At 38.9% G+C, this 25,994-nt stretch overlaps 1 protein-coding gene across 1 annotated transcript in view; it reads left to right on the top strand.

Annotated features, from left to right (window-relative positions):
* The first annotated feature begins 369 nt into the window (after nucleotides 1-369).
* Nucleotides 370-25,994, top strand: part of STOM (stomatin) — a 44,050-nt gene continuing 18,425 nt past the window's right edge. The window contains exon 1 of the mRNA XM_074292952.1: nucleotides 370-565. Within this exon, the coding sequence (XP_074149053.1) occupies nucleotides 502-565 (64 nt within the window). The 5' untranslated portion in view covers nucleotides 370-501. The remainder of the gene's footprint in view (nucleotides 566-25,994) is intronic.

The following is a 25,994-nucleotide window of genomic DNA, read 5'->3' as shown; positions in this document are numbered from 1 at the left end:
AGCTGATTCCCCTCAGAATCCCCATCACCACAGATGTCCGGCAGCCACTTGTTGGGGACGCTGTGTGGGGGAGGGGCGGGCTGTGGGGTTCTAGCTCAGGTAGCGTTTGGACAAGATTTGAAGCCACCGTGATTCTGATTTTGTTCCCGAGATTGCACTTCCTTTTCCAGAATCCTCCAACACTTTCTTAGCTAACTCCTCTCAGCCCCTCCCCTCAGGCTTCTTCGGCTCTTCCCAGACCTCCAGCTTCCCACAGCTGAGAGAAGGGGGTGTGAGCTCCGCGGGAAATCTACTAGAGAAACCTAGTGGGAGCGCGGGCTGGGAGGCGTGGCCTTCCCGATGCTCGAGCCCTGGTTGGTCGGGCGCAGTGAGGGGGCGTGGCGTGGCGAGGCGGGGTCGTGGCGGGGCCCTGGAGGGGTGGCAAGCTGTGGAAGAGGCGAGCCACTTCACTCCTATCTGCGGCTGCAGCAGCGGTAACTAAGGTCACCAGCCAGCGGGACCATGTCTGACAAGCGGCCTGTAGCGACCGACACGAAAGGCCGGCGGCTCCCGGACACCTTCAATGGTGAGTTGCGGGGGCGAAGTCTCCGGAGCCCGCCCCTTCCGCGGGCCCTTTGCATTTACCAGCCCCGGCACCGCCCCGGTCCCCGCAGTCTCTCTTGTTACCAGTTATTGGGCGGGGAAAAGTAAATACTATCAAACTGTTACAGCCGCGGGAGCCCCGAGCGCCTGGGGTCCGAGCTCGCCTACAAGTTAGGGAGGGAGGGGCTTCCGAGGACGTCTCGTCAGGCGTCTTATTTCAGAGGAGGAAACTGAGGCAGGCGAGCGAATGGAGTGCCTGGGCGATAAACGGGGTCTGCGTCAGAGCCACCATCTTCCGCTGGAAGACCCGCGCCTCCTCCTGTGCAGCCGCCCTCCCTCCTCCTTGATTCCCCCTAGGGAATAGCCGCAGCTGTCACCCTCGGATTAGCCGCGGGCGCTCACCCCCGGTCTCTCTGAGGGCTCACTCGATCCCCACTCCTGCCTTGCTGACTAGTTTAGAACCGAGGCGTTTCTCAGGGCACGGAGCTGTTGTTCAGTCCGAAAGGTGACTGGAGGACGAAAGTGCCGAGGCCGGAGCGGAACGAAGGTTTCAGGGCTCCCGGGTCAAACTCCCCCGTCTCACAGTGCCTGACAGCGCTCTAGGCGGGCGGCTGTCAGGTCTGGCTTTTCATGTTCTGGGCCCCCGCTCCGTGACGGTGAGATTCTTCTTTCCCCCGAGTCCCCAAGTAATCTCTGTGATTCCCCGGAGGGGACGCTGTTCAGTGCAGCTGAGGATGGAATCTCTCTCCCCCTCGGTCCTCCGGCCTTACAAATAAGTTCAAGTTTTTTCTCCCTTCGTAAACCTAGAGGGCCCCAAGCTGTGCATGGAATTCTGACCTAGGCTTCTCAGAACGCGCTGTGGAAGGCTGCCGTCACTCCGCTTCTGGCCAGCTTGTGTCCTCTCCCATTGGAGAGTCCTCTCCCATTCCTAAAACGTTTTCTATCTCAGCCTTCAACTGAACCATTCAGGATATTCAGTGACAGTGACCCAAGAGGGTACCCGTCCCCAAATCCCCCTCCCCTCCATAATCTCATTTTGTTAGGACACATTTCGAGTCAATAAACATTTATTAATTGTCTACTGTATGTCTAGTACTGTGTGAAGCTCTGGGCAGACAAAAGAGGCAGAAGACTGCGCCTGCTCTGAAGGAGTTTATAATCAAGTGGGAGAGACAAACCAATGCAGGACATATAGGAAATAATTAAGAGGGATCAGGGAAGACTTTCTGTAGAAGGTGGGCTTTTAGTTGGGATGCCAGAGGACTCCTCCCCCAAATTTACATTAATGGTAACATTTCACTTTGGAAATGTTTCTTCATTGCAATCCCATGAGATAGGTAAATGTTGCTATGCTTAACAGAAACAAAAGTGGTCTATTTACTGCCAAAATTGTACCAATATGTTGTATGGCGTGAAAAATACAGTCACAGTGTCTCTAAGAATGACAAATGAGTATCTCCTTGAGAGCAGAGTACAGGTGTGCGGCAGCTATGCGCTGGCTGCAACTCATAGTAAATAAGGAACCTGAAAGAACTGGAATAAAAAATAATCAAGGATAGTTGTGATCAGAAGAAAGCATCAGGTTGGTCTCAGGGCAAGAGTGGAAGTGACAGGTGGAGGGCCCAAGGATCCATCAGCTCCAGGATGTGACAGAGTGGACAAAGACTTCCGACAGGTTGGCTGGATGGATCTCCTTGGCTCAGGACTGCCTGAGCAAGAGTGACATGCACAACAAGCAAACGTGAAAGGGTTAGTCTGCATCCATTGAAGGGTACAGTGATCTCACAGTCCACTGGAGGATAGGCCTTGTACCTGAAACACCCTTGTACCCTCTAACGTTTACTTAAACGTTAGAGCCATGTCCTCTTTTTGTTACACGAGGCTGGCATTTTATTAGTGGAAATTAGATTCAGAAGATATGGATTTGAATACTAGCTCTGCTTCCCATGATCTCTGAAGGCTTGGCAGTCATTTGATCTCTTTGGGATTCACTTTTTTCCATATGTAAATAAACTCACTGTACACGGTCCCTCCCAGCTTAAAAATCATACCAAAGGAATTCATTTTTAATGGTGGAAAATTTCTGGCAGAGTAACATAGTAAAGGAGTTAATGTTTGGTTAATAAGTAGGGGGTTTCCAGCACTCATCAAATAAAGACTGCAAATGTGGCTACTACTAATGTAGAATGCTGATGGTTTTTGTGCATTTTTCTCATTACAAAGGTCTATATATACATAATTTCATTTGATCCTTACAACACAGCCTTTGGAACTAAGTATTCCACTTTACAAAAGACAAAATTGAGCCTCAAGAATTAAACAAAAGTTTCAGAGCTGGGAATGAATTCTAGGACTTCTGTCTTATACTGATGGCGTAGTGTTTTCTCCTAAGCACAGCCTGGGGTTTCTGCTACCACACCTATCCTTGTCCCACCACACCAGCCTTATCTGGTCTCCTCAGATGACTTATGGGCTTCCCAAGGGCAGTTGTTTCTTTCAGCTAATAGGGAAAGTGATGAGGGTTTGAGAAAAACTTAAGATCCTCCTCTACAAACCTGATCCTAGCATAATTTTTCCCATTTTAAAATTGAGGAAACAGGTTCAAAGAGATGAATTTACTTACTGGAAGTGACACCATAAGTGTGAAAGGCTATAATTTGAGTATAAGTCTCTTGGGTTCAAGTCTGTTGACTCAATAGGCAGATGACCTAATTGGCTCTACTATTTACAAATTGTACAAGAGGGTGATATTCTCTGAGCCTCAATTGCCTCACCTGAAAAATGACAGTGTTGAACAAGATGTCTTCTAAGAGTCATATCTCACTAGTATCATCAACCTTTACTAAGCTTATCTATTACTGTTACTACATCATTTCTATTACTGTTGCCATAGCATTATCATCAGATCAAGAGCTCCCTGAGGGAGAGTTTCCTACCCCCTTAGTATAGTACTTGGAACATAGTAAGTGCTTAATAAATATTTATTGTCCGACTGTCAGTCTTCTCTTGGCTCTGAGTCAGTATTAAAATGATAATCTGTTGATTTATAGGTGTTATTCTGAGTAAAGACAAACTATAGGGGTGAGCAGGGGTTTAGTGTCTTTTAACTCCATCCCAACCTTTCTTCTGTGAGTTTTTATTTATCCAGAAAGCGTTTATTAAACACCTACTGCATGCATGAGCCTTGTACTCAATACAGAGCACACCAATATCTACCCTTTTTGTTAATTGCCTGTGAGAAATGGGATACTGCAGTGTTTCAAAGAAATAAACATTTCCCAAATATGAAATTGAATTACAAGATGGTTGTGAGTAGTCTGCACTATATTTCAAATAAAGAACTTCAAAGAAGAACTTGATTAGAGGCTGTAATCAGGGAAAATGTATGATTGAAAAGTAAATTAGAATGGTCATGTAAGAGTAAGGGATAATAGATGGACAGAGTGAATGTTGGAGGACTTAGTAAACACTGCTTTTGTGCCAGATCCTGTATTAAGGTCCTGTATCTGTACCACCAAAAGCTTATATTTAAATAAGGAAAAGCAAAGATATGGAAAGGGGAAGATGCAAGGGTGTGTATTGGTGCCAGGAAGTGTCCTGGCAAAGATAAAAGCTTAAAGTTTACCTCTCAAAGCTGAGAGATCTAGGGGCAGAGTCCAGGTTACTCATGGGAAAAAGGGGAAGTGATGATCAGTATAGAAAATAATTGGCGAGGGGCAGCTAGGTGGTAGAGCACCAGCCCTGAAGTCAGGAAGATCTGAGTTCAAAAATCTGGACACTTACCGAGTCCTAGCTGTGTGACCCTGGGCAAATCATTTAATCCCAGATTGCCTCAGGGGAAAAAAAAGAAGATAATGATTGTCATAAACCTGACTTGGCCAGGAAGAGGCCATGTTATTTATTTTAAGTGATAAGTGCATCAGAAGGGATCAAACATAGCATTATGGGAAATCCATTGGGAAAAATCCTCACTGTCCAGGGAAAGGCTTCCTAAAGGAGGTAGTATTTGAGTTTGGGCTTTGAAGTGTGGGTAGGAATTCAAAGGTAAAGGAAATAGGAGCACCTAGATGGTGCAGTGGTTGGGGCATTGGTCCTGCCCCCAGGAAGACCTGCATTCAATCCCAGCCTCAGACACTTACTACTTGTATGATCCTGGGCAAGTCATTGAACCCCAATTACCCCCCCAAAAAAAGAAAGACAGAGAAATAGTGAAGGTATTTTAGGTATTGGGAAAAACATGAGCAAGGACATGAAATAAAAGAGAATAAGACAATATCATTTATAGTTAAACTGGATATATTTAGGAGGCAGAATAGTAGAGTCCAGACTAAAACAGACTATCTGGAGGAGAGTAATATTACAGATGATTATAGAGTTAGAGCCAGAAGAAACCTCAGAAGGAAGAAAATGACCATTAAGCACCTACTGTGTGCCAGGCACTATACTAAGTGCTTTATAAATTTTATCTTATTTGATCCTCGAAGCAGCCTTGGAACATAGGCGTCATTAGTATTACCATTGTATAGGTGAGACACCTGAGGCAGGTGGAGATGAAGTGACTTGCTCAGTGTCATACAACTTTAAGTGTCTGAGATCAAAGTTGAATTCAAGTTTTCCAGACTTCTACATCAAGAACTGTGGAAGCTAGCTGCCTTATCTCAGTAAAGAGCTGAAATGGCATGCTCCCTACACAGGTAGTGTCAAGTGAGAAATGATCCCTAAGCCCATAGTTTTCCTCTGATGTAAAATTGAGGTGATAATGCAGTTGTGAGGTATAACACTAAAGTGATGTATAAATAGTTGCTAATATTAAGACAAAATCGGTGACCCAGAGAGGAGAGAATTGGTATCTTGGAGATCCAAAACCAAGAGGGCACTAGGTCATGTTAGAACTGTATTTCTCTCACAGTGTAGTTGGATCCCCAAGGGTCTTTCAGAAGGTCCAGGAGGTCAAAACTATTTTCATAATACTAGAAAAAAAATTAATTGCTAATGTGGTAAACACCAGTTGGTATAAATCACATAAAAGCTTTTTGATGGATCCTCAAAAAATTTTAAGAAGGTAAAGGGGTGGGACATGCAGGTGGCTTAGGGGAAAAGCACTAGCCTTACAGTCAGGAAAACCTGAGTTCAAATGTGTCCTCAGACACTTATTAGCTGTGTGGCTCTGGGCAAAGTCAGTTAACCCAGATTGCCTTAAAAGAAAAAAAAAAAAAAGAATGTAAAAGGGTCCTGGGATCAAAAAATTTGAGAACTACTGTTTTTTAGAGGGAGGGGAAATGAAAGACTTCAGAAGGAGAAAGAAATTGAAATCTGAAAGATAAAAGATCTGGAGTTTGAGAGGGAAAGAGAACAGTTTTTTATGGGATTGACCCATCTGCCTTCTGGATAGAGAGATTTCAGATCTGGAGGACTAAGAAGGCAAGTATGGTGGACTTGAAAGAGCATTGGATTTATAGTCAGGACCTGGATTTGAACCCTGGCAGGATTGCCATTTCTCCTCTGTAAAATGAAGGCAAAGAGAATCTGTGGTTAATGTGAGTTCAAAGGCCATCATCCAGTACCACAGCTATGTCTTTTAGGATTTTCATGATCTGAGATTTGAGAAAGGAAATAGCAGATTCCAGAGGGAAGAAGCAATGAGAGAACTGGTTTTTACAAGAGATGTGAGATTGGGACCTGAGCTGGACTAGACAGTGATCCAGTTCTCCACATGGAATTAGATTTAGAGGATTGAAAGACACCTTCGTCAGAGGGGGAATAGAGTGAATTTGGAGGCTCACAGAAGGAGAGAACTGGTTTGGGAAAAGTGAGGTCAAAACCTGAGGGGGAAATTATTACGGGCTCCTAGAGAGGAGAGGGCAGGGAACTAGAGAGAAAGAGAATTGATTTTGGAGGAGTAGAAGGGATCCAAGAGGGGAAAAGCAAGTCGGCCTAAGGAAATGAGATATGTGGTCCCAGAGTAGACTAGACCAGGGTCCCTGGATCTTGAAGGAGGAACCAGTGAGAAAAGAGAAATCAAATTTCTGGGACTGAGAGATTTTTGCCCTGAGCTGGTAGTGAGGAGGGTAGGAAGAGGACATGAGATTAAGAGGGCTGAGCAGAGAGAATGCATGACCACCTTTTCAGTGTACAGTTATGGCATTACCATGTGAGCATGAAAAGTCCTTAAGACCCAAACTGTCTCTCTTATCCTTGCTGATAAGATGGGAGGTGCAAGTAACTTATAAGACAGCTATTATTCCTTTGTTAGTGTGGTCAATGGGATGGGAGCCCATATTGAATTTTCTGACATTTTCCCCAGTTTGTGCTCCCTCATTTGCAGGAATAATTATTTTATATTTTCCCCCAATTACACCTAAAAAACCCAATTTAATAGTGTTTTGTTTTTCCCCAGTTACATCAAGAAAAATTTTAGCATTCATTTTTATAAGATTTTGTGTTCCAAATTTTTTTCTTCCTTCCCTTCTCTTTCCCTCCCCTAAAGATGGTAGGCAGTTTGATATAGTTTATACATGTACTTGATCCACATTGGTTACAGTTGTGAAAGAAGAAACAGATCAAAAGATTAAAATAAGAAAAATATGCTTCAATCTGCATTCTGAATCCATCAGTTCTTTATCTGGTTATGGGTAGTATTTTCTTTCTGAAGTCCTTTGTACTTATGTTGCTGGGAAAGCTGGATGAATCACAGTTGATCATCACACAGTGTTGCTAATACTGTGTACAATGTATTCCTGGTTTTGCTCATTTCACTCCATGTCAGTTCATATATCGTTTTTTGAAATCTGCCTGTTCATTTCTTATTGCACAATAGCATTTCATTACATTCACATACCACAACTTTTTCAGCCACTGTCCAATCACTAGACATCATCTCAATTTCCAATATTTGGTCACCATGATAAGGGTTACTATAAATATTTTTGCACATATAGCTCCTTTTCCCTTTTTCCATAGTCTCTTTAAGTTATAGACTTAGTAGTATTGCTGACTCCGTTTTTAACATTCATTTCTTAAATTTTTGAATTCCAAATTCTTGCCCTTCCTTCTTCTTTTTTCCCCCTCATTGAGAAACCAAGCAATTTTACATAGGTTATACAGGTGCAGTTACGCAAAACATTTCCATGTTAGGCTCTGAAAGAAAACATACTAAAAAATACTCAAGAAAAATAGTGTTTTTTTAAAGCACCTGCAGAAATGTAAGAACAAATTGTTATCTAATCCTAGCTTCACAGGACTTAACAATTAGCCCTTAATGATCTGCTTTAATTAATTGCACCTTGAGCTTTCTCTGGTCCTAATAGAATTCTAATCCTTAAGATTAGAATTGGAAGCTTGGTAGAGCAATGCTCTAACCCATCTCCCTAAACCAGAATTTATTCAAAAATGTTGCTCTTCCAGTGTCCCTCTTGGACAAGAAATTAAGGTCATAGCAAGCCTTAAGCATTTGTCTTGTGAGCCCTTTAGTGAATATATTTTTCACCTGTTAATGTATGCATCATGTCTTTCTTTGCTATATGTAAATATGTGTTTAAGAAAAAGTCTTTGTGATAACTTTATTACATAAGTAAAAGGGTTAAAAAGGTGTTTGATTACAAACTGCTCTCTTAGCAAAAGGAGTCAAACATTCCCATTTCCACAGAGTTGTAAAGTTTACGATTTTCTTTCCTCACAGCAGTGTAAATGGGATGTTGCTTTATTAACATGGAAGGGATTCTCCTTTCCATTACAAATATATTTCCATTTCTTAACGTTTAGGAGCACACTGAGACTATGTTATAAGGTCTTCCAATTCTAAGATGCTATGATTCTCTAGGACATACTATCCCTAATTCCAGAAAGCACTCGTGTAAAAGCAGAATAGATGAGCTGCGTGTTTGCACTTGGCACCAATCAGAGTTTACTTTGCACTTTGTCAGTTTAAATTCCTGGAGTGAGAACTTAGACCAGAGCGACCCAGGGATCTGACCTAGTATGGCAATTCTTATAATGTAACTTAAATCATAAGACCAAAGCAGGATTCTCTCTACGTCAGTATTTCTTTAAAAAAAAAAAAAAAAAAAAAAAAAGCTTCAGAAAAATGCCACAAGCCTTCGGCTTAACACAGCACCTTGTAGACTGAGAATTACAGGAAGGTATCATCTCTGGATTTGGGAAAAGAAATGAACCATCTAGTCTATGCCCACCCTTGCTGGGAATCAGTAACTAGGAAGAGAAATCTAGGCAGTACTTTCCAGGAAGTCCTTGTGTCTCCCAGAATATGAAGCAGCTTCAATTCTAAACTGGTCTGTCAACTTCTTGATAGTGTAGAACAAGATACCCTTACCCAGCAGCTCTGACTCAACTTCTGGTCCAGGGCTTAGTTAGGAAATCTGTTGGGGACATGGGGAAATTCATTTTTCCTCTCTGATCACTTCTTTCCTTATCTGAGATAAGTGGGTTGGACCGGATGACTTATGAGGGCCCTCCTTTCTCTAACATTTAAGATTAACAATAAGATTTTAATTCTAAGACCCCCTTCCCTCCCTTCCTCATCTAGTTTCATATAGATTTAGAGACATAGAGATAGAGAGATATCTTGCCACTACACTGAGAAGACTGGAGGAGAAAGTGAGACTGGAGACTTTGTACAGCCGCCCTCACTTAAATCCACCATTAAAGTCATCATAGCTTCAAAACTTTGTAATGAAATAATGTAGATTGATTGCAAGGAAACTTAGTGGTAGGTAGCATTATAATTAAGAAACTGATCAAATTCCCTTGGGAGGATCTTGGAGGAGAATAAGTAAGATCATGGGACTGATTTGTTTATTGCATTGTTGTTAGAGCTGATCAAAGTGTGGGAAACTTTCTAACTAGTCACGAATTAATCCAAGTAAATAAACAATCAACTGGTCTCAAATTATAGCCTATGTTTAAAAAGATACCAAATCTGAACTTGCTTTATGACTTAACATGTTCTGGGAACTGCTTGCTAGACTTCAGAGGGACGTTGACATATTAATAGCAGTAGTTCATATTCACATGATATTTTACAGTTTACAAAATTCTTAAAATATAATGTCAGAGTTGAAAGGGATCTTAGAACACAGACCAAATAAAATGTAGAATATTAGAACATAGAATAGTGGAGAGGAAAAAAAAGGCTTTTGGAAATTATATTTAAGATTATATCCCTTAAGAGAGTGATTTATCTTAGAAATTTGAGAGGCCAGGAAGATGTGGACAAATTGGTGGGAATTGAAAATAAATCTGGTTGTAGTAAAGTAAAAAATGCATTATAATAAGGAATTCCATTGGTCTCACCCTTTGTTCAACTTGTACCTTGTAAAGAAGAAAACGTTTTGAAGAATTTTAGAAAGGTTTGAGTGAAGAATAAAAATGTAAAGATGGTTGCCCTTTATCCTAATTTCTCTGGTCCCAGGGGAGGTACCATAGATTTTATTTCCTGTCTAATTCTGGTCTTACTGGAGACCCTTCCTATAAATATTTTGAAGAGCAAATTAACATTTGAAAATGCAATCTTAAATTGATAACTGGGATGAGAAATGATCATGAATATAGCAATTAAGTAATGCTACAAAAAGCTAATTCCTTCCTGTTTAACTTTTTATAGAATTAGTTTTTTACATCTGGAAGGAAATTTATCTAGTTATCTAATCTGACATTCTCATTTTTCTCATTCTCATTTTCAGAAAAAAAAGTGATTGGTTCCAGTCACTGAGCTAGTCTTTAGCTGAGATAATAGCAGCTTTAAAAACAGCTATTGAAATTAGCAAAATGTTAGTTATGATTTGACAAGTAAACACTAAGATGTGGTGAAAATGATTCTGGCATTTTGTTATTTAATAAAATTTGACAATATTTTTAGTAAATTTTATTGAAGAATATATATTAATGTGTGTGAATGTATACATATGTATGTGCAAATAAACACAGTGTCCCAGAAATCTTAGTGCAGAGTTCTGTCCTAAGTATTGACAAGGATATACAAATAAATCAGACAGGTTGCTTTGCTCAAGAAATTTTTAGTCTGATAGAGCAATGCAACATACATACAGATAACTAAACAGTACTAAACAGAGCATAAGTATATTAGCTAGAAAGTGCTACAGATATTTGTAAGAAGCTTTTTATTGGGGATTTCAGGGATCAGTGAAGGTGAATAGTGGGATCATTCTATTCCATTGAAGATTCATTTATTAAGTATATCCCATATCCCAAAGCCCTGTATTGGAAAGGTAGATTAGAAAGAAGAAAGAGAATCCCTAACCTCAAGGAATTTGCCATTCTGGTTCATATCATCAGAATAATAATAACTTTCTATAGATACTTAAGGTTTATAAAGCACTTTCCTCAATGTACTCTTTTAGAAGCATCATTGTCCCCATTTTATTAATTAGAAAATGGAAGCTAGGTGAGATGAAATATTTTCCCCAGAGCCATATAACTACTAAGTTCTAGCTTGGTAATCCAATCCATATCTTCCTACTGAAAATCCATTGTTCTTTCTACTATCATTTCTAGGAGAATAGAATTTCATTGTTTTCTTGCATTAAAAAAAAAAAAAAAAAAAGGTTGTATCAGTTTACAGAAAAGGATAAAAAAATAAATTTTTGGAAATCTTTTGTTTTTACTGTGAGAGCTCTGGATTTAGGGTGAAGAAAACTCTCAACTTCTTATAAGCTATTTGATCTTGGTTAAGTAAGTTTCTTCCTTTCTGTGAGCTCCAGTTTTCTATTCAGAAAAATTAGGTTTCAGGCTAGTTCATTATTAAGGATTTCCTGTATACTCTAGCATTCTAGATTCTAAAGTCCATTTTAAGTCTTAAACTTCCCTAAGGTGAATTGTAATCAATGAATGAATGGAGTGAGTGAAAAGGCATTTATTAAATGCCTACTTTATGCAAAGCATAAACAGAAAAAAGAGACAATCCTTTCTCTCAAGTTGCTTACATTCCAACAGGGAGAGACTGCACATTGAGATTTCTGCAGCAAATTAGATGGTCCTTAGGGTTTAGGAGCAAAAGCAGACAGTAATGCATCTTCTTTAGTTTCTATTCTTTTGGTAAAACAATATCCTTTTCTGAGGTTGAGCAATTGAACAATCCCAAGGACTTTGTTAATAAGAGTATTATTTTCTATATCTTCAGTAGCGGAGGCTACTGAGGAGTTGAAGGACAGACCCTTTAGAGGGAATTAGTTGCAAGGTTGTTTTTCCCCAAGCATTGCTGTCCCCGCCAATAGTCATATGGGCTGGACTGGAAAACAGGGCAGGTCTGGAGAGGCAGCAGTTCCTCCCTGGGCTCTTGGGCTCACCTCCCCATCAGCAGCTGGTGGTGGTCATGGCAGTGATGGCAGTGGGGCCGCAGCCCGCAGTGATGGCTAACACAGCTGGAGCATAAGCAGAGCTTGTGGGCAGTGGGTGGGCCCTGCTGTTCTCATGGCTCTAGAGCTCGGGGTGCTGAGACTCTCTGTCTTGGTCTGATGGGAAGTATAGGTTAGAGGTGGCAAGAGTATTTTGTTTCTGTAATTTCTGCTAGTTAATGTTGATAACTTTTCTGTTTATTCTCTCTTGTGTATGTATGTTAACTTATTCAATTTGTTCATTGATTGAATTTTTAACCTCTGTATTTGGAAGTTTATTATAGAACTGTCCCAAAAATAAAAAATGGACTTTGTATATACTGTGTCAGGACTTATATTTCTAGTTGATTTATATTTGTTTATTAAGGGGAATAAAATGTTCATAATAAAAAAGGCTTCTCTTGTTTTTCAAGGCCTGGGAAAGAGAGACAGATTATCAGGAAGAAGAAATTGTCATGCCATTTCCTCATTTTTGTTCTTCTTTTAACTGCATTTTGACTGCATGGAATCACATAGCTAGAAAAACTTTCTCTGAACCTCAGTTTTCTCCTTTGTATAATGACTATGATAATTATTATACTAGCATCCCTCCCAGGGCCATTGAAGGAAAAATGTTTTGTGAATTGTGAAATGTTATCTAAATGGGAGCTATCAATTTTTAAAAATAGTATTTTATTGGAAATTGAATGGATGCCCATCAGTTGGGGAATGGCTGAATAAGTTATGGTACGTGAATGTTATGGAATATTATTGTTGTATAAGAAACGAGCAGTAGCATGATTTCAGAAGGCCTGGAGAGACATGAACTGGTACTAAGTGAATGAGTAGAACAAGAAGATCATCATACTCAGCAACAACAAAATTATGGGACAATCAATTCTGACAAATGTGGCTCTTTTCTACAATGAGGTGATTCAGGCCAATTCCAATAGACTTGCATTGGAGAGAGCCATCTGCATCCAGAAAGCTTCTATGGAGACTGAATATGAATCACAAGATAGTATTTTCACCTTTGTTATTTTCTTACTTGTTTTTTTTCCTCTCTTTTTTTTCCTTTGTGATCTGATTTTTTTCTTGTGAAGCATGATAATTGTGGAAATATGTATAGAAAAATTACACATTTAACATATATTGGACTATTTGCTATTTAGTGGAAAGGGTGGGGGGAAGGGAGGTAGAAAAAATTTGCAACACAAGATTTTGCAAGGGTGAATGTTGAAAACTGCCTTTGCATATATTTTGAAAATAAAAGGCTATTATTTTAATTTTAAAAATCCCAATTTTCTAAAAAATCATTTTGCCCATAAATGAAATATGAAGAACTTTTTTTTTTAATCAAAGGTAACCTTTTAGGTTATTGTCAAAACAAATGGGATAAAATTTTTGCAAAGAAAAAAAATAGTATTTTGTTTTTCCAAATACATGTAAAGGTAATTTTCAACATTCACTTTTGTAAGACTTTGTGTTCTAACTTTTTCTTTCTTTTTCCCTTACTTTCCTCTCCCCAAGACAGCAAGCAATCTGATATACATTAAATGTGTGCAATCCTTATATTCTTAGCAGCATTGTGGTCCTAGGAATTAGAAAAATTGTGTTTGACAACTTACTGACTGCATGACTAGCCCAATCATCTCCCTTCTCTGTTTCTTAATTTGTGGAATTTGTTTTTTAAAAAACTGCTTGACTCCCTAAGAAGCGCTTATTATATGTCAGGTATATGCTGAGGATTGTGAAAGGGAGACTTCAAGCTCTATGGTACCCATTTTATGAAGGGAGAAACTAAGATTCAGAAATTAATTCATGGTTCTGTGGAAACACATGGCTGAACCCAAGGTCAAGAAAACCTGAGATCCAATATGGCCTCATGCACTTAGCAGTTGTGTGAACCTGGCAGAGTCACCTAACTTGCCTGCCTCAATTTCTCCTATTATAAAATGAAGACAACAGTAGAACATAGCTCCCAGGGCTATTATGAGGATAAAATGAAATGATATTTGTGAAACATTTTGTAAACCTTAAAGCACTATTTAAATATTAAGTGATGAGGAGGAAGAGGGGGTTTTGGATATGCCTTAGGAGAGTACCACATTTATGAAACTCTAGACCTTTGAAGAATTTAAGTAATTCCATTAATGGGGACAATAGGTCCTCTTAATTGGGGACTATTGTGAATTGTGTCCAAAAGTGTGTTTGCCTTGGCCCTCTGAGGGGAGCCTGAGTCCCCAAGCACATTGTTAGTCTTAATGTTTTCTCCATGGTATGTTGTTCCCAGGTGGCATTTCACTTAATATCAGCTGGCTCGGGTAAGAGACCAGAGGAAATTCATGATGCTGAGCTGTGGTTCTTACCTCTTAACTGGAGGAGAAAAAATCTGAGCCCTTCCTGAGAATTTGGGCCTACAGAGGAGTGGCCCCTGGACAGCTGTTTCCCAAAGGCTCTTGTGTGGAGGAGGCTTTGTCAGCTTTATTTTACTTAGACCTAGAAAGGAGAACTGGAAATAGAGAGGAAGATTTCAGCTGAGTGTAATGGAAAATTTCCACATGGTTAAAGTTATGATTAGAGTTAGCCTAGAAACAGGCTAGGCCAGCCCTGTAGGCAATAAACTCTCTTCCTATAGAGCTTCACTATAAGGCTGGATTCTCTCTCGGGCACTATAGAGGAGAATTTTTAATTAAATATAGGTATCGGTCAGGATGACTTCCGAGAAGTCTTTTGATATTGCATAAGTTTTATGTGGTCCGGATTCTGATATCTGTTTTGTACTTGACCACATCTTAATGGACTAAATTTAACATTATTTTCCTTATGCCTCAGTTTCTCAATTACACAGAGATAAAGGCTTTTCACAAGCTGCTTTCTGAAGAGATGGCACTGATGTAACTTTTTGCTTTTAATACTTCCAGATAAATTTTCATGGCTAAAAGATGAACATTTATTTTATGGCAGTATGATGAAAAGAGCTCTGAACTTCAGATCCAAAGACCTGGCCCTTATTAGTCCTGTAACCAGAGGCAAATCACTTTACATCTGGCAGTTCAAATGGAGGGATTCACATTTATATAAGCATTTTATAGTCCTTATTTCATTTGGTTTTCTCCATTTTGTCTTTAGAGGCTATTATTATTATTCCCATTTTACTGATGAGGAAACAGACTCAGAAGTGAAGTGACATACTAAGGTTATGTAATGAGGAAGTGTCCAAGTCTTAACTCCTAGTCCATTGCTTTATCTACCTCTCAAGGTTGTTATGAAGATAAATTGAAATTATGTATGAACATTGCTTTGGGAAACTTTCACAGAGGCACATCAGTTGTCATGGCTTCTCTATGCCTTGTTGGAAATGGAAAGAATTGTTGACTTTTTATTCTGTGTTCTCACAAGAAAGAATTATTCTTTTAGTTTTTCTTCTAAGTTTTAATTAATATTTTATTTTAATTGATATATTTTATAATTTTTTTCTATCAATATCCTTAGTTTGTGGTATCTTCAACTCATTTTCCCTCTCCTTTCCCTCTTTCTCTCCCCTCCCTATCTCCTCCCTCTCCTCTCCCGCTCCTCTACCTGAATCATTCTAGGGAACTAAAAACCTTGCTTATTGCATTTTAATCTGTATTATTACATCATTATAACAAACATTTAAATACCACCCATCCTTACAACTTTTTATAATTGGTGATGTCAGGATAAACATTCTCTTTTTAAAGATGAGGAAACTGAGGTTTAGAGATGTGAATTGACCCATAATGTAATAAAAAGTAAAACAAACATATTGGGCGTTAGTTTTATGAATCAAAACTGTACCCAGGTCTCCTGATTAACTCCAAATCTAATGCTAATTCTGCACTACTCCAGTGAAAATGTCATTCCTCACCCTTCTACTCAATTGTCAACTTCAGGAAGCTGGGTTAGTACAAATATTGAATCACCCTAAAGTGGACACATATGTTCCAATTCACATTATTTGAAATTATGAGTATATAAGATGTGGTCATTAGTTCCAATCCAATGGAAATACACAGTGTGAATTCAGAGAATTCTTAATTCTGCACTAATAGAGAGATGTGGCTGTATTTGAGCAAAGATGTCATCCCAATGTTTATACCCCCTCCAGTACACAGATCATAACCCATGCTAACTCGTAACCTTCTGTGCCTCTTGCCCATGTCTTCCCATAAGAAGTCCTTCCACAACTTCCCATAAGTTCTTCCACAATTTCCCATAAGTCCACCAACTTTCTAAGCAACTTCATCTCCATTGGTATTGGACACTTGTGAAATCTAATTATACACTTCCTCAGAGATCCCTTTCATTGCTCTTCATATGTAGTTCTTCGCTAGTAACAAAGTACAGCCCAAACATACTTACTATCATCATCAATAAACATTTATTAAATACTATCGATACAGAGGCAACAGACAGCCCCTGCCCTCAAGCCGTTTACAGTCTAATGAGGGAGAGAGAACACGTATACAAATATAGAAAAAGAAAGCTATATATAGGTTGAATAGAAAATAATTAACAGAGAATTGCCTCAGTTCTTTCTATTGCTTTTTGGATGATCTGTAATTCTCATTCTTTGGAAACTTGATTGTTCAAAGTCACATAGGATCACTATATCAGTAAATTAGGATTCTAAGATCACTGTGGGAAGTCCTGAAGACATCTCAACCCATTTTACTACAAACCAGGTTTGTAGCTAACTCAGCTTCAAGGGCACACTGAGTTGGGTTAGGATTGAAAGTACCAAATTATGTCACTTGGTGGGATTCATCCTTGACTTGTTCCAAATCCAATGTTTCTGGAAAATATGGTAACCCAAGAAACACATCTGGGGGCCATTGTACATATCTTAGTAGCTGAAAGGGCAAATGCCTTGCTGGTGATCATACAACCAGTAAGCATCAACTAGCTTTGAACCCAGGACTTCGGAATTCTGGACACAGGATGCTATATGTTGTTCATACCACCTCACTGCCCAGTAGACATGATCTTACAAAGAGAGGGCTTTGTGTCATGGAAGGTAGGGAGAGAGGCAAAGGTGCCTTTCTCTACAGTTCCCAGCACACACTAGGTACTTATAATAAAGGTTTTTTGAACTAAAGAATTTTTGATCATCTGCCCAGGACAGCAGTTGTAATAGAAAAGGCGCTAACCTCAGAGTCATCAGGTCTGGGTTAAAATTTTTACTCCAGAACTTAGCAGAGTGGCCATAGGTAAGTCACTTAACCATTCTGAGACTAATTCCCCTGTGGCTATAACACTTATACTACTTGTCTCACAGGTCTGCTATAAGGAAAGTACTTTAAGGTCTTTAAGCAGTATAGATATTACTTTGAGAAAGAATAAAAGCAAATGTAGAGTAGACTTTGAAATAAAACTCTAAAAATTAAAGGCATTTTACATTTTATTAAAAAATAAAACCTTTACAAATCACTATTGATCAGAGAAATGCAAATTAAGACAACTCTGAGGTATCATTACACACCTGTCAGATTGGCTAAGATGACAGGAACAAATAACGATGAATGTTGGAGGGGCTGTGGGAAAACTGGGACACTGATGCATTGTTGGTGGAGTTGTGAAAGAATCCAACCATTCTGGAGAGCAATCTGGAATTATGCCCAAAAAGTTATCAAAATGTGCATACCCTTTGACCCAGCCATACTACTACTGGGCTTATACCCCAAGGAACTACTAGAGAAGGGAAAGGGTCCTGTATGTGCCAAAATGTTTGTGGCAGCCCTTTTCATAGTGGCTAGAAGCTGGAAGATGAATGGATGTCCATCCATTGGAGAATGGTTGGGTAAACTATGGTATATGAATGTTATGGAATATTATTGTTCTATAAGAAATGACCAACAGGAGAAATACAGAGAGGCTTGGAGAGACTTACATCAACTGATGCTGAGTGAAACGAGCAGAACCAGAAGATCATTATACACTTCAACAATGATACTGTACGAGGATGTATGCTGATGGAAGTGGATTTCTTCAACATAGAGAAGAGCTAATCCAATTCCAATTGATTAATGATGGAAAGAACCAGCTACATCCAGAAAAGGAACAATGGGAAATGAATGTAAACTGTTATTTTTACCTTCTGAATCCAATTCTTCCTGTGCAACAAAAAATTCGGTTCTACACACATATATTGTATCTAAATTATACTGTAATATATTTAACATATATAAGACTGCTTGCCATCTGGGGGAGGGGCTTGGGGGAGGAAGGGAAAAAATCTGAATAGAAGTAAGTGCAAGGGATAATGTTGTAAAAAATTACCCATGCATATGTACTGTCAAAAAATGTTATAATTATAAAATAAAATAAAAATAAATAAATTAAAAAAAAAAAAATAAAACCTTTAACCAAAATTCTAAACCTGGTTTTAGATACTTAGAAAGCGCAATCGCCTGGTGATATCTGCCTCAAGATAAAACTAAGAGTATCTCTAACAGTGTTGCCATAGTACATGAAAAAATGCTGGCTTTGGAAGCAGCTTAAAACCTCATTTCTGCCACTCTGTGTGACTTAATCTTTCTTGACTCTGTTTCCACAGCTGTAAAATAAGGAGTTGGACTCCATTGCACAGAATGTAAACCATGTATTCCATTCAGTGCCAGGTGTGCCAAGCTCATGTTCTTCTCTTGCTCTTTGGGTTACAGGCAGCTTTTATCTTTGGAGACTCCATTAACTTAGAGCCATAAGGCGTCACTGGAAGACTATCAGTACATCTGTGTCCTAGGATTTGTGTGGGAGCAATAGTGGTTCCTACTTTGGGGGGAGGTCTCATTCTAAACAGGGAAGACTAAAGTGAGCGTTCCGTTTCCTGGCAGATGGAGAGGCCCGTTGGACCTTGGGAGCATGTGGCAGATGGTCCCATCACTGTGGGAAGAAGATAGTGCTCCCACAGTGTGAGGGAAGGGGTGGACCTCCAGGCGGTAGTGGACATCCAGCCCCTGGTGGAAACTGCACAGTGGGGATGTAGTGGCCTGGGCCAGGGCTCCAGGGCCTGTCCTTGCTGGTTCGCTGTGCCCGGTAACATGGGCCGACTAGTGGGCTACATACAGCAGAGGAGGAAAAACTTCAGTCTGTGACTCCATGATGCTTATTTATTATTTTGCTGTTGAATTGCATAGCCTGGGGCTTGTTGCCTGACTCCTGGACCTTTCTTTGATAGCTTATCTTTGAGGAGTGTTGCCACAGAGAGCCATACCATCCTTAATTGAATAAACTGCCCCTTCTCTGGGTGTGGCAAAATGCCCCTGACTCTGAATCAGGTGTCAGTAATCTTGTGTGTCTGAAGGACTTTAGGCAAGGGATTGTCCACAAAATCCTCAGGAATTATTGCCCTGTGCTGATCAGCTTACAGGTCCTCCAGACCTCTCTCCCCTTCCTCTCTTTGTCCCCTTCCTCTCCCCCTCTGCCCCTCTCCTTTCTCCCCCCTCTTCTGCCTCCCCCTTTCTCCTTCCCTCTTCTTATCCCTCCCTTCCCTCCCCCCTCTCTCCCCTTCCCTCCTCTCTCTTTTCCCTCTCCCTTCTTCTCCTTCCCACAATATCCTTATCTGTTAATGCTTGCCTTACCAACATACAATTTCATTTCTAGAGTTAGTATAGCTCCCATTTCCATAGCACCAACCTTGCTTTACATTTCTCTATTTTACTATAAAAATAGTGGTTTAAAAAAGTTGAATAACAAAAGCTGGAGACCAAGATTGAATGTAAAACAACTGCCTCCAAACTTACTCTTCCTTTTATTGTGTGATGCTTTCTCTCCTTAAATGTGAATTAGTTTCAACCAACTCTCCTTTATTATCACCTTGGACAAGGTACTCAACCTCTATGCCTCAATTTCCCCATCTATGAAATGGAATTAATAATAGCTTCACTGTTACCTCATGGAGTTATAGTAACGTACAATTGAAAGCACTCTAAACTTGAAATGCTTATTATAAATGTGAATTTTTTTCATAAATAAATAAAATTGGTTTCCAGGAAAAAGTTTTCTTATTCATGTTCAACTAGATTGAATGAATGTTTAATACTGTACTTGAGAGGGTAAACATTGTCTTTTCTATGCCTTGTATTCCTTAGTTACTCATTTACTGTCTTGGAATTTACAACTGTATAATGAGAAAATGGCAAACCATTGTTCACTGGAGCGTTGGAAAAAAAATATTTAGTCTTTAAGAATGTTATTAGTAGTACAGTTATACTGAACTTAGAGATAGCATTGCATTGGCTTTTCCTCAGCAAGGTTTTCTGAGATATTAAGAGCTTCTATCACTATGAAGCTTGAAGCTGTTAATTAAATAATCTAATAAAGATTATGGACCCATCCTCAGATAAATGCTTTTAAATACATAAAAATTACAAAGGAAATCAAGTCAAATCAACAGTTATGTATTAAACATAACAATATTGCAGAGATATCTTTGAAAGATTTAGGAATTCTAATTAATACAATGATCAACTACAATTCCAGAGGACTCAAGATGAAACATTCTACCCACTTCCACAAAGAGGTGATGGACTCAATGAGGATTAAGCCTTTTTTTTTTTTTTTTTTTTTTCGGACATAGCTAATGTGGAATTTTTTTTGCTTGACAATATGTGTTTGTAATCATTATTTTTCCCCCTGCTTTCTCAATGGCAGGGGGAGAGGGATGTCAAGAGGATGTGCTGAAAGAATTCAGATCTGAAAATTAAATAAAATTGGAGTAAACATTTATTAATTGCCAATATGTACTAGGCACTGTACTAAGCATTGTAATACAAAAAAGGCAAAAATATAGTATTTACTCATACCCATTTGCTTTTATTCTTTCTCAAAGTAATATCTATACTGCTTAAAGACCTTAAAGTACTTTCCTTATAGCAGACCTGTGAGACAAGTAGTATAAGTGTTATAGCCACAGGGGAATTAGTCTCAGAATGGTTAAGTGACTTACCTATGGCCACTCTGCTAAGTTCTGGAGTAAAAATTTTAACCCAGACCTGATGACTCCGAGGTTAGCGCCTTTTCTATTACAACTGCTGTCCTGGGCAGATGGTATTATTATAATATAATATAATAATTATAACATATCATGTATATGATGTAATAATATAATATAACAATATTTTAGGCTGATTTCAGAAAATCCTGGAAAAACTTATATGAACTGGTGCTAAATAAAGTGATCAGAACCAAGAGAACATTGTACACAATAATAACAAGATTATATGATCAGCTATGATAGATTTGACTCTTTTTCAACAATGGGATTATCCAAGATAAATCCAAGATAATATCCAAGATAAATCCAATCACAATATACGTGTGATGGAAAGTGCTATCTACATCCAGAGAGAACTATAGACACTGAATATGAATCAAAACATAGTATTTTTACCTTTTATTTTGTTTGTTGTTTGCGTGTTTTTTTCTTTCTGTGTATTTTTTCCCTTTCGATATGATTTTTTGTGTGTGTGCAGCATTTATAGATGAATTGCATATGTTTAACCTATATCAGATGACTTGCTGTCTGAAGGTGGGGAAAGGAGAGGGAGAAAAATTTGGAGTACAAGGTTTTGCAAAGGTAAATGTTAAAAACTGCCTTTGTATGTATTTAAAAATATAAAATAAAATACTATATATGTGTGTGTATGTGTGTATAGATACACACAACACACACACATACACACATATATATTAGTGTCTACTCTAAGGGAGTTCACAGTAGTCTAATGGGTGAGACAGAATTACATGTTTTATTTCTACTCTAAGGGAGTTCACAGTAGTCTAATGGGTGAGACAGAATTACATGTTTTATTGAAATAGTTATAAGTATATAGAAATAATTTCATATTGAAATAGTAATCAAAATGTTTTCTTTAAGTCCACAGATTCTAAATTAAGAATTCCTGATCTAGTCTGACCCCCCCTTATAGAAAAGGAAAACTAAAATCCCAGAGGTCATGTCCTTCTCAGATCACACTAGTGACAGAATCAGGCCTTCCTTTTACAAATTTACAAATTCCTCTTTTCCTTTCAAGACTTCTTCTCAAGTAGATCAATAGGATTTACTTATTTTGGTGAATTATTTTTCTTATGATGTAATATCTGGAAGCAAATTTGAATTTCCTTTTGTACCTGTCAAGGTTTGCAGTCATGTGAGAGTTGAACCTGTGGACTTCTGGTAATCCTGAAGACTTGGGAGGTTAGAAATATATTAAAAAGTTCCATCTAACAAGGGCCGCCAATGAGAAATTTCAAATGAGGTAAGGGATAGAAATTATGGTAGAACGGTTCCATTTCAAAGGAATAGGAAAGCCTAGAAGTGAATCCTCTGCAAAAATCTAACTTCTCTTTTCATACTAAATTAGAAATTGAATTTCATGAATTTGCAAAGGCATAATGTCATAGTTGAAAGAACATTGGATTTGAAGTCAAAAGACCTAGGTTTCAAACTCAGTCATCATCTATATAATGATGGGAGATTGAGGGTAAAGTTTCATATTCAGATTTAACCATTTGCTACCATATGACCATGGGCTCATTTCATCTCTCTGATTCTTCATTTTTTCATCTCTAAAATGAGGTGGGGTTGGACTAAATGGTCACGAGGGTTTTTTTCTAACTCTGACATTCTGTGTTCTGTGCTCAACTGCACTTCATAAACCATCTTCAGAGAACTGCTTAATTTCCTTTTCTTTTCATCACTGAACAAACTTGAGTTTTAAAAGACCATCGTTTCTTAGGCTTCTAGCAAGGAAAACAGTAACCTGAGTATTTGGGCAGTGTTCAGAAGGCTGAGGCACCAGGCTCATGTACCTGCAGGCAATTCTGCAGATGAGGAAAGGCCCCTATTCTCATTCTCTGATTTATACTCTGGCTCTGGCTCTGTATCTGTTTGTGTCTTTCTCCCCCCTCTCCTTCCCTCCCCTTTTTCTCCCCTCTCCCCTCCTTTCTGTCTCCCTTCCCCCTCCCTCTTCCTCCCCTTCTTCCACCTCCCTTTTCATCTCTATCTCTTCCTCATTTTGCATCCTTTCAGAGTTTAGTGCATCGCAAATTTTCTGTAACAGTAAAAGAGTTAACTAGATGGTGTACATCTGTTCTTTGTTGGAGAGCCTCAGGAGGCCAGACTTGGGCCTGGCAGGGAGCCTCCTGCTGTCTTTTGCCATAAAGAATGTTGTTTGGAAATAAGAGGACTTACTCTGTGGGAATCTCACATTTCATTATCAGAGCTTCTCCAGTGCATTCCCAATTTGGACACAGCTGTCTTGGGAGATTGCCACCAACACCAGACCATTGGTAATTAGGGCTTTGGGTTTCTGGTTTGTGATAGCAAAAAAACCTGATATTAGCCTTCTTCAAAAATACCACATTGGAGACTTTTCTTATAATCTCTCAGGGAGTTGATTTCTTCTTGGAAAAGGATCGTGTAGAACTGTCCAAGATCATATAGTACTGGGACTTGGACTCAAGCACCTGGGTTTGAGTTCCAGTTTTGAAACTGTGACTCTGGACAAATACTTTAGCTATCTGGCCCTTGGCTTCTCTACATTCTTAAAATGAGAATACTATTTACATGGTTGTTCTGTAAAAACCACTTTTTAAATGTTAAAGTACTATAGATATGGGAATGGTTAATAATAATAAGTATTAAATATATCTACATTGTATAAGCATGTTATTAATAATCAGTATTATTAATAATAAAACAAGATTGGGTGTTGATGAACAACTCCAAAGACACCATCTGTACTGTAGGTTCAAATACTGCTTCTAATACTTTCTTTATAATCTTGGAGAAAGTCCTGGACCTCAGTTTTCTCAGCTATTAAACAAGAAAGTTGGTCTAGATGGCTTCTCAGGTTCCTCTAGATGGAAGAATCCTTTGTTTGACCTTTGCACAGCCTAGCATGATATCACAGATACAATTTTTATAAGACTTTTTAAAAATAATAAAAAATATTTATGGAGGCAGCCTGGCACCATGGGCAGAGAACTAGTCTCATTTGGGAAGACCTGGGTTTGGATTCTTCGGCTGACACGTTCCAGCCAGGTTCAGAGGCCCAGCATCTCCCTTTTTTTTTTTTTTTCCCCTGAGGCAGTTGGGATTAAGTGACTTGCCCAGGGTCACACAGCTAGGAAGTGTTAAGTGTCTGAGGTCAAATTTGACCTCGGATTCTCCTGCCTTCATGGCTGGTGTTCTATCTACTGTACTACCTAGCTGCCCCTTGGGCCCAGCATCTCTAAGGTGGTACACTGCAGAGAAGGTCTCTGTAGACATTCCTCCTCAGGTACTCTCTACCAGTGAACACAGGTCTGATCCTCATATGCAGTGATGGAGCCATCGAGTTGCTCCAGTCACAAAGTGCTTGATGTGTTGGATGAGATAATTCTCATCACCCTATGAGGTAAATAAGTCAAGGAATATTTTCTTTGAATCATATCCTAAAGAAGGAAGGCCCAGAATGGCATAGCTATTTGTTCCACATCACACAGCTAATCACTTGGTAGGGATTATGAAATCAAAGAGTTAAAGTTGGAATCAATCCTTGAAGTTTATCTAATCAAACACCCTCATTTAACAGATTAGGAAGCTGAGGTCCAGGTGAACCAATTTACCAAAGATCCCACACAGGCTGAGCCCATGTTGGAACCCCATTCCTCTGGATCCAGTATTCATTGAACATATGACTTTATGGATATTTAATGTCCATTGGACCATCCAGCTTCCAGGGGAGTCAGACACCAACATAATAACTCAGGTGCAATGAGTGCCCTTCCTGTTACACTGAACTGGTAGTGACAGTAAGCTAATAGCTCCTCTTTGAGACACTATCATTTAATAAATATTTCTTTAATTAAATTGAATTGAATTTGGATGAAAGCCTGTTACTAATGAAGAACCTGAAATCCAAAGCCCTTTTTGACAATAGCATAATTTGCTGTTTTCTTCATTAGGTTTTAGTTGAGATACAAAAATAAATATTTCCTTATCACTCCACCCCTTCCCTTGGCAAGTATATAGTCTAGTAGGAATACTTTGTTAATTTTCATCCAGATATTCCTCACTACTCCTTGCTAAATTATTACTTTCATCTCCAGCCCAACAGTCTCACTAGGTAGAGTCTAGCCTTGATGCTGTGTGATTCTGGGAAAGACATTAGGAAAACATGGATTCAGTCTTGGTTGTATCACCTCTGTGACTTCAATCAAATCACTTTCCTGATCTTGATCTTGTTTTTCATCTGTAAAACGAAGTGAGATTTTCATTTGTAAAATGAGATTAACACTAAAATCCCATCTAGCCCTGACATCCTGTAGTTCGAGATCAGTTTCATTGCTAAGTCATATGATGCTGTGATGAAAGATGGAATGATTGAGCCCGTGATCATTCCAGAACACAAGATTTGGGGCATTCCCAAGTGAAATACCTGAGTGGCGCCTTCCTCTGTAACTTCTAGGTTGGGATATTTCACAACTACTTGGCTTTGTTGCATCATTAAATTGTTAACTGTGATATAAAAGAAATAATCTGTCCTCCAGCATGATTTTTCTTGTTGGGTCAGAGGTACTTCTATGGGAAATTTAGTTCTTAAAGCTTTTCTGTGTGTCACAGACTAGTTGACTATTCAATCAGTACTTGTGACTTGTAGGCACAGTATTGATTGCATCAAGCCTTCTGATACACGCAGTTCTCTTTTTTCCCTTTGTAATTTCTTGGTACTCTGTATCATTCTTACAGATCAAAAGGGGGAAAAAACAAGCAACAACAACAAAAAAATGAAAGTACTATGTTGTGATCCCCCAGTTCTCTCTCTGAATACAGATGGCTTTCAGTCACAAGTCTATTGGAATTGCCTCAAACCACCTCATTGTTGAAAAAATCCAAGTTCATTTCAGTTTATCATCATATAATCTTGTTATGGTGCATACCTACTTAATATACTTATATACCCAGGGTTACGTAAACATTTTCTTGGGCAAATAGGGGTTGTAAGTGAGAAAAGTTTAAGAAGCTCTACACCCCACCTCATTTTACAAAGGACA

Source organism: Sminthopsis crassicaudata, chromosome 2 (assembly GCF_048593235.1).
Source record: "Sminthopsis crassicaudata isolate SCR6 chromosome 2, ASM4859323v1, whole genome shotgun sequence".
In the NCBI taxonomy this organism is placed as follows: Eukaryota; Metazoa; Chordata; class Mammalia; order Dasyuromorphia; family Dasyuridae; genus Sminthopsis; species Sminthopsis crassicaudata.
The sequence above is the reverse complement of the archived record's forward strand: the minus strand, read 5'-3'. Positions and strand labels throughout refer to the sequence as shown.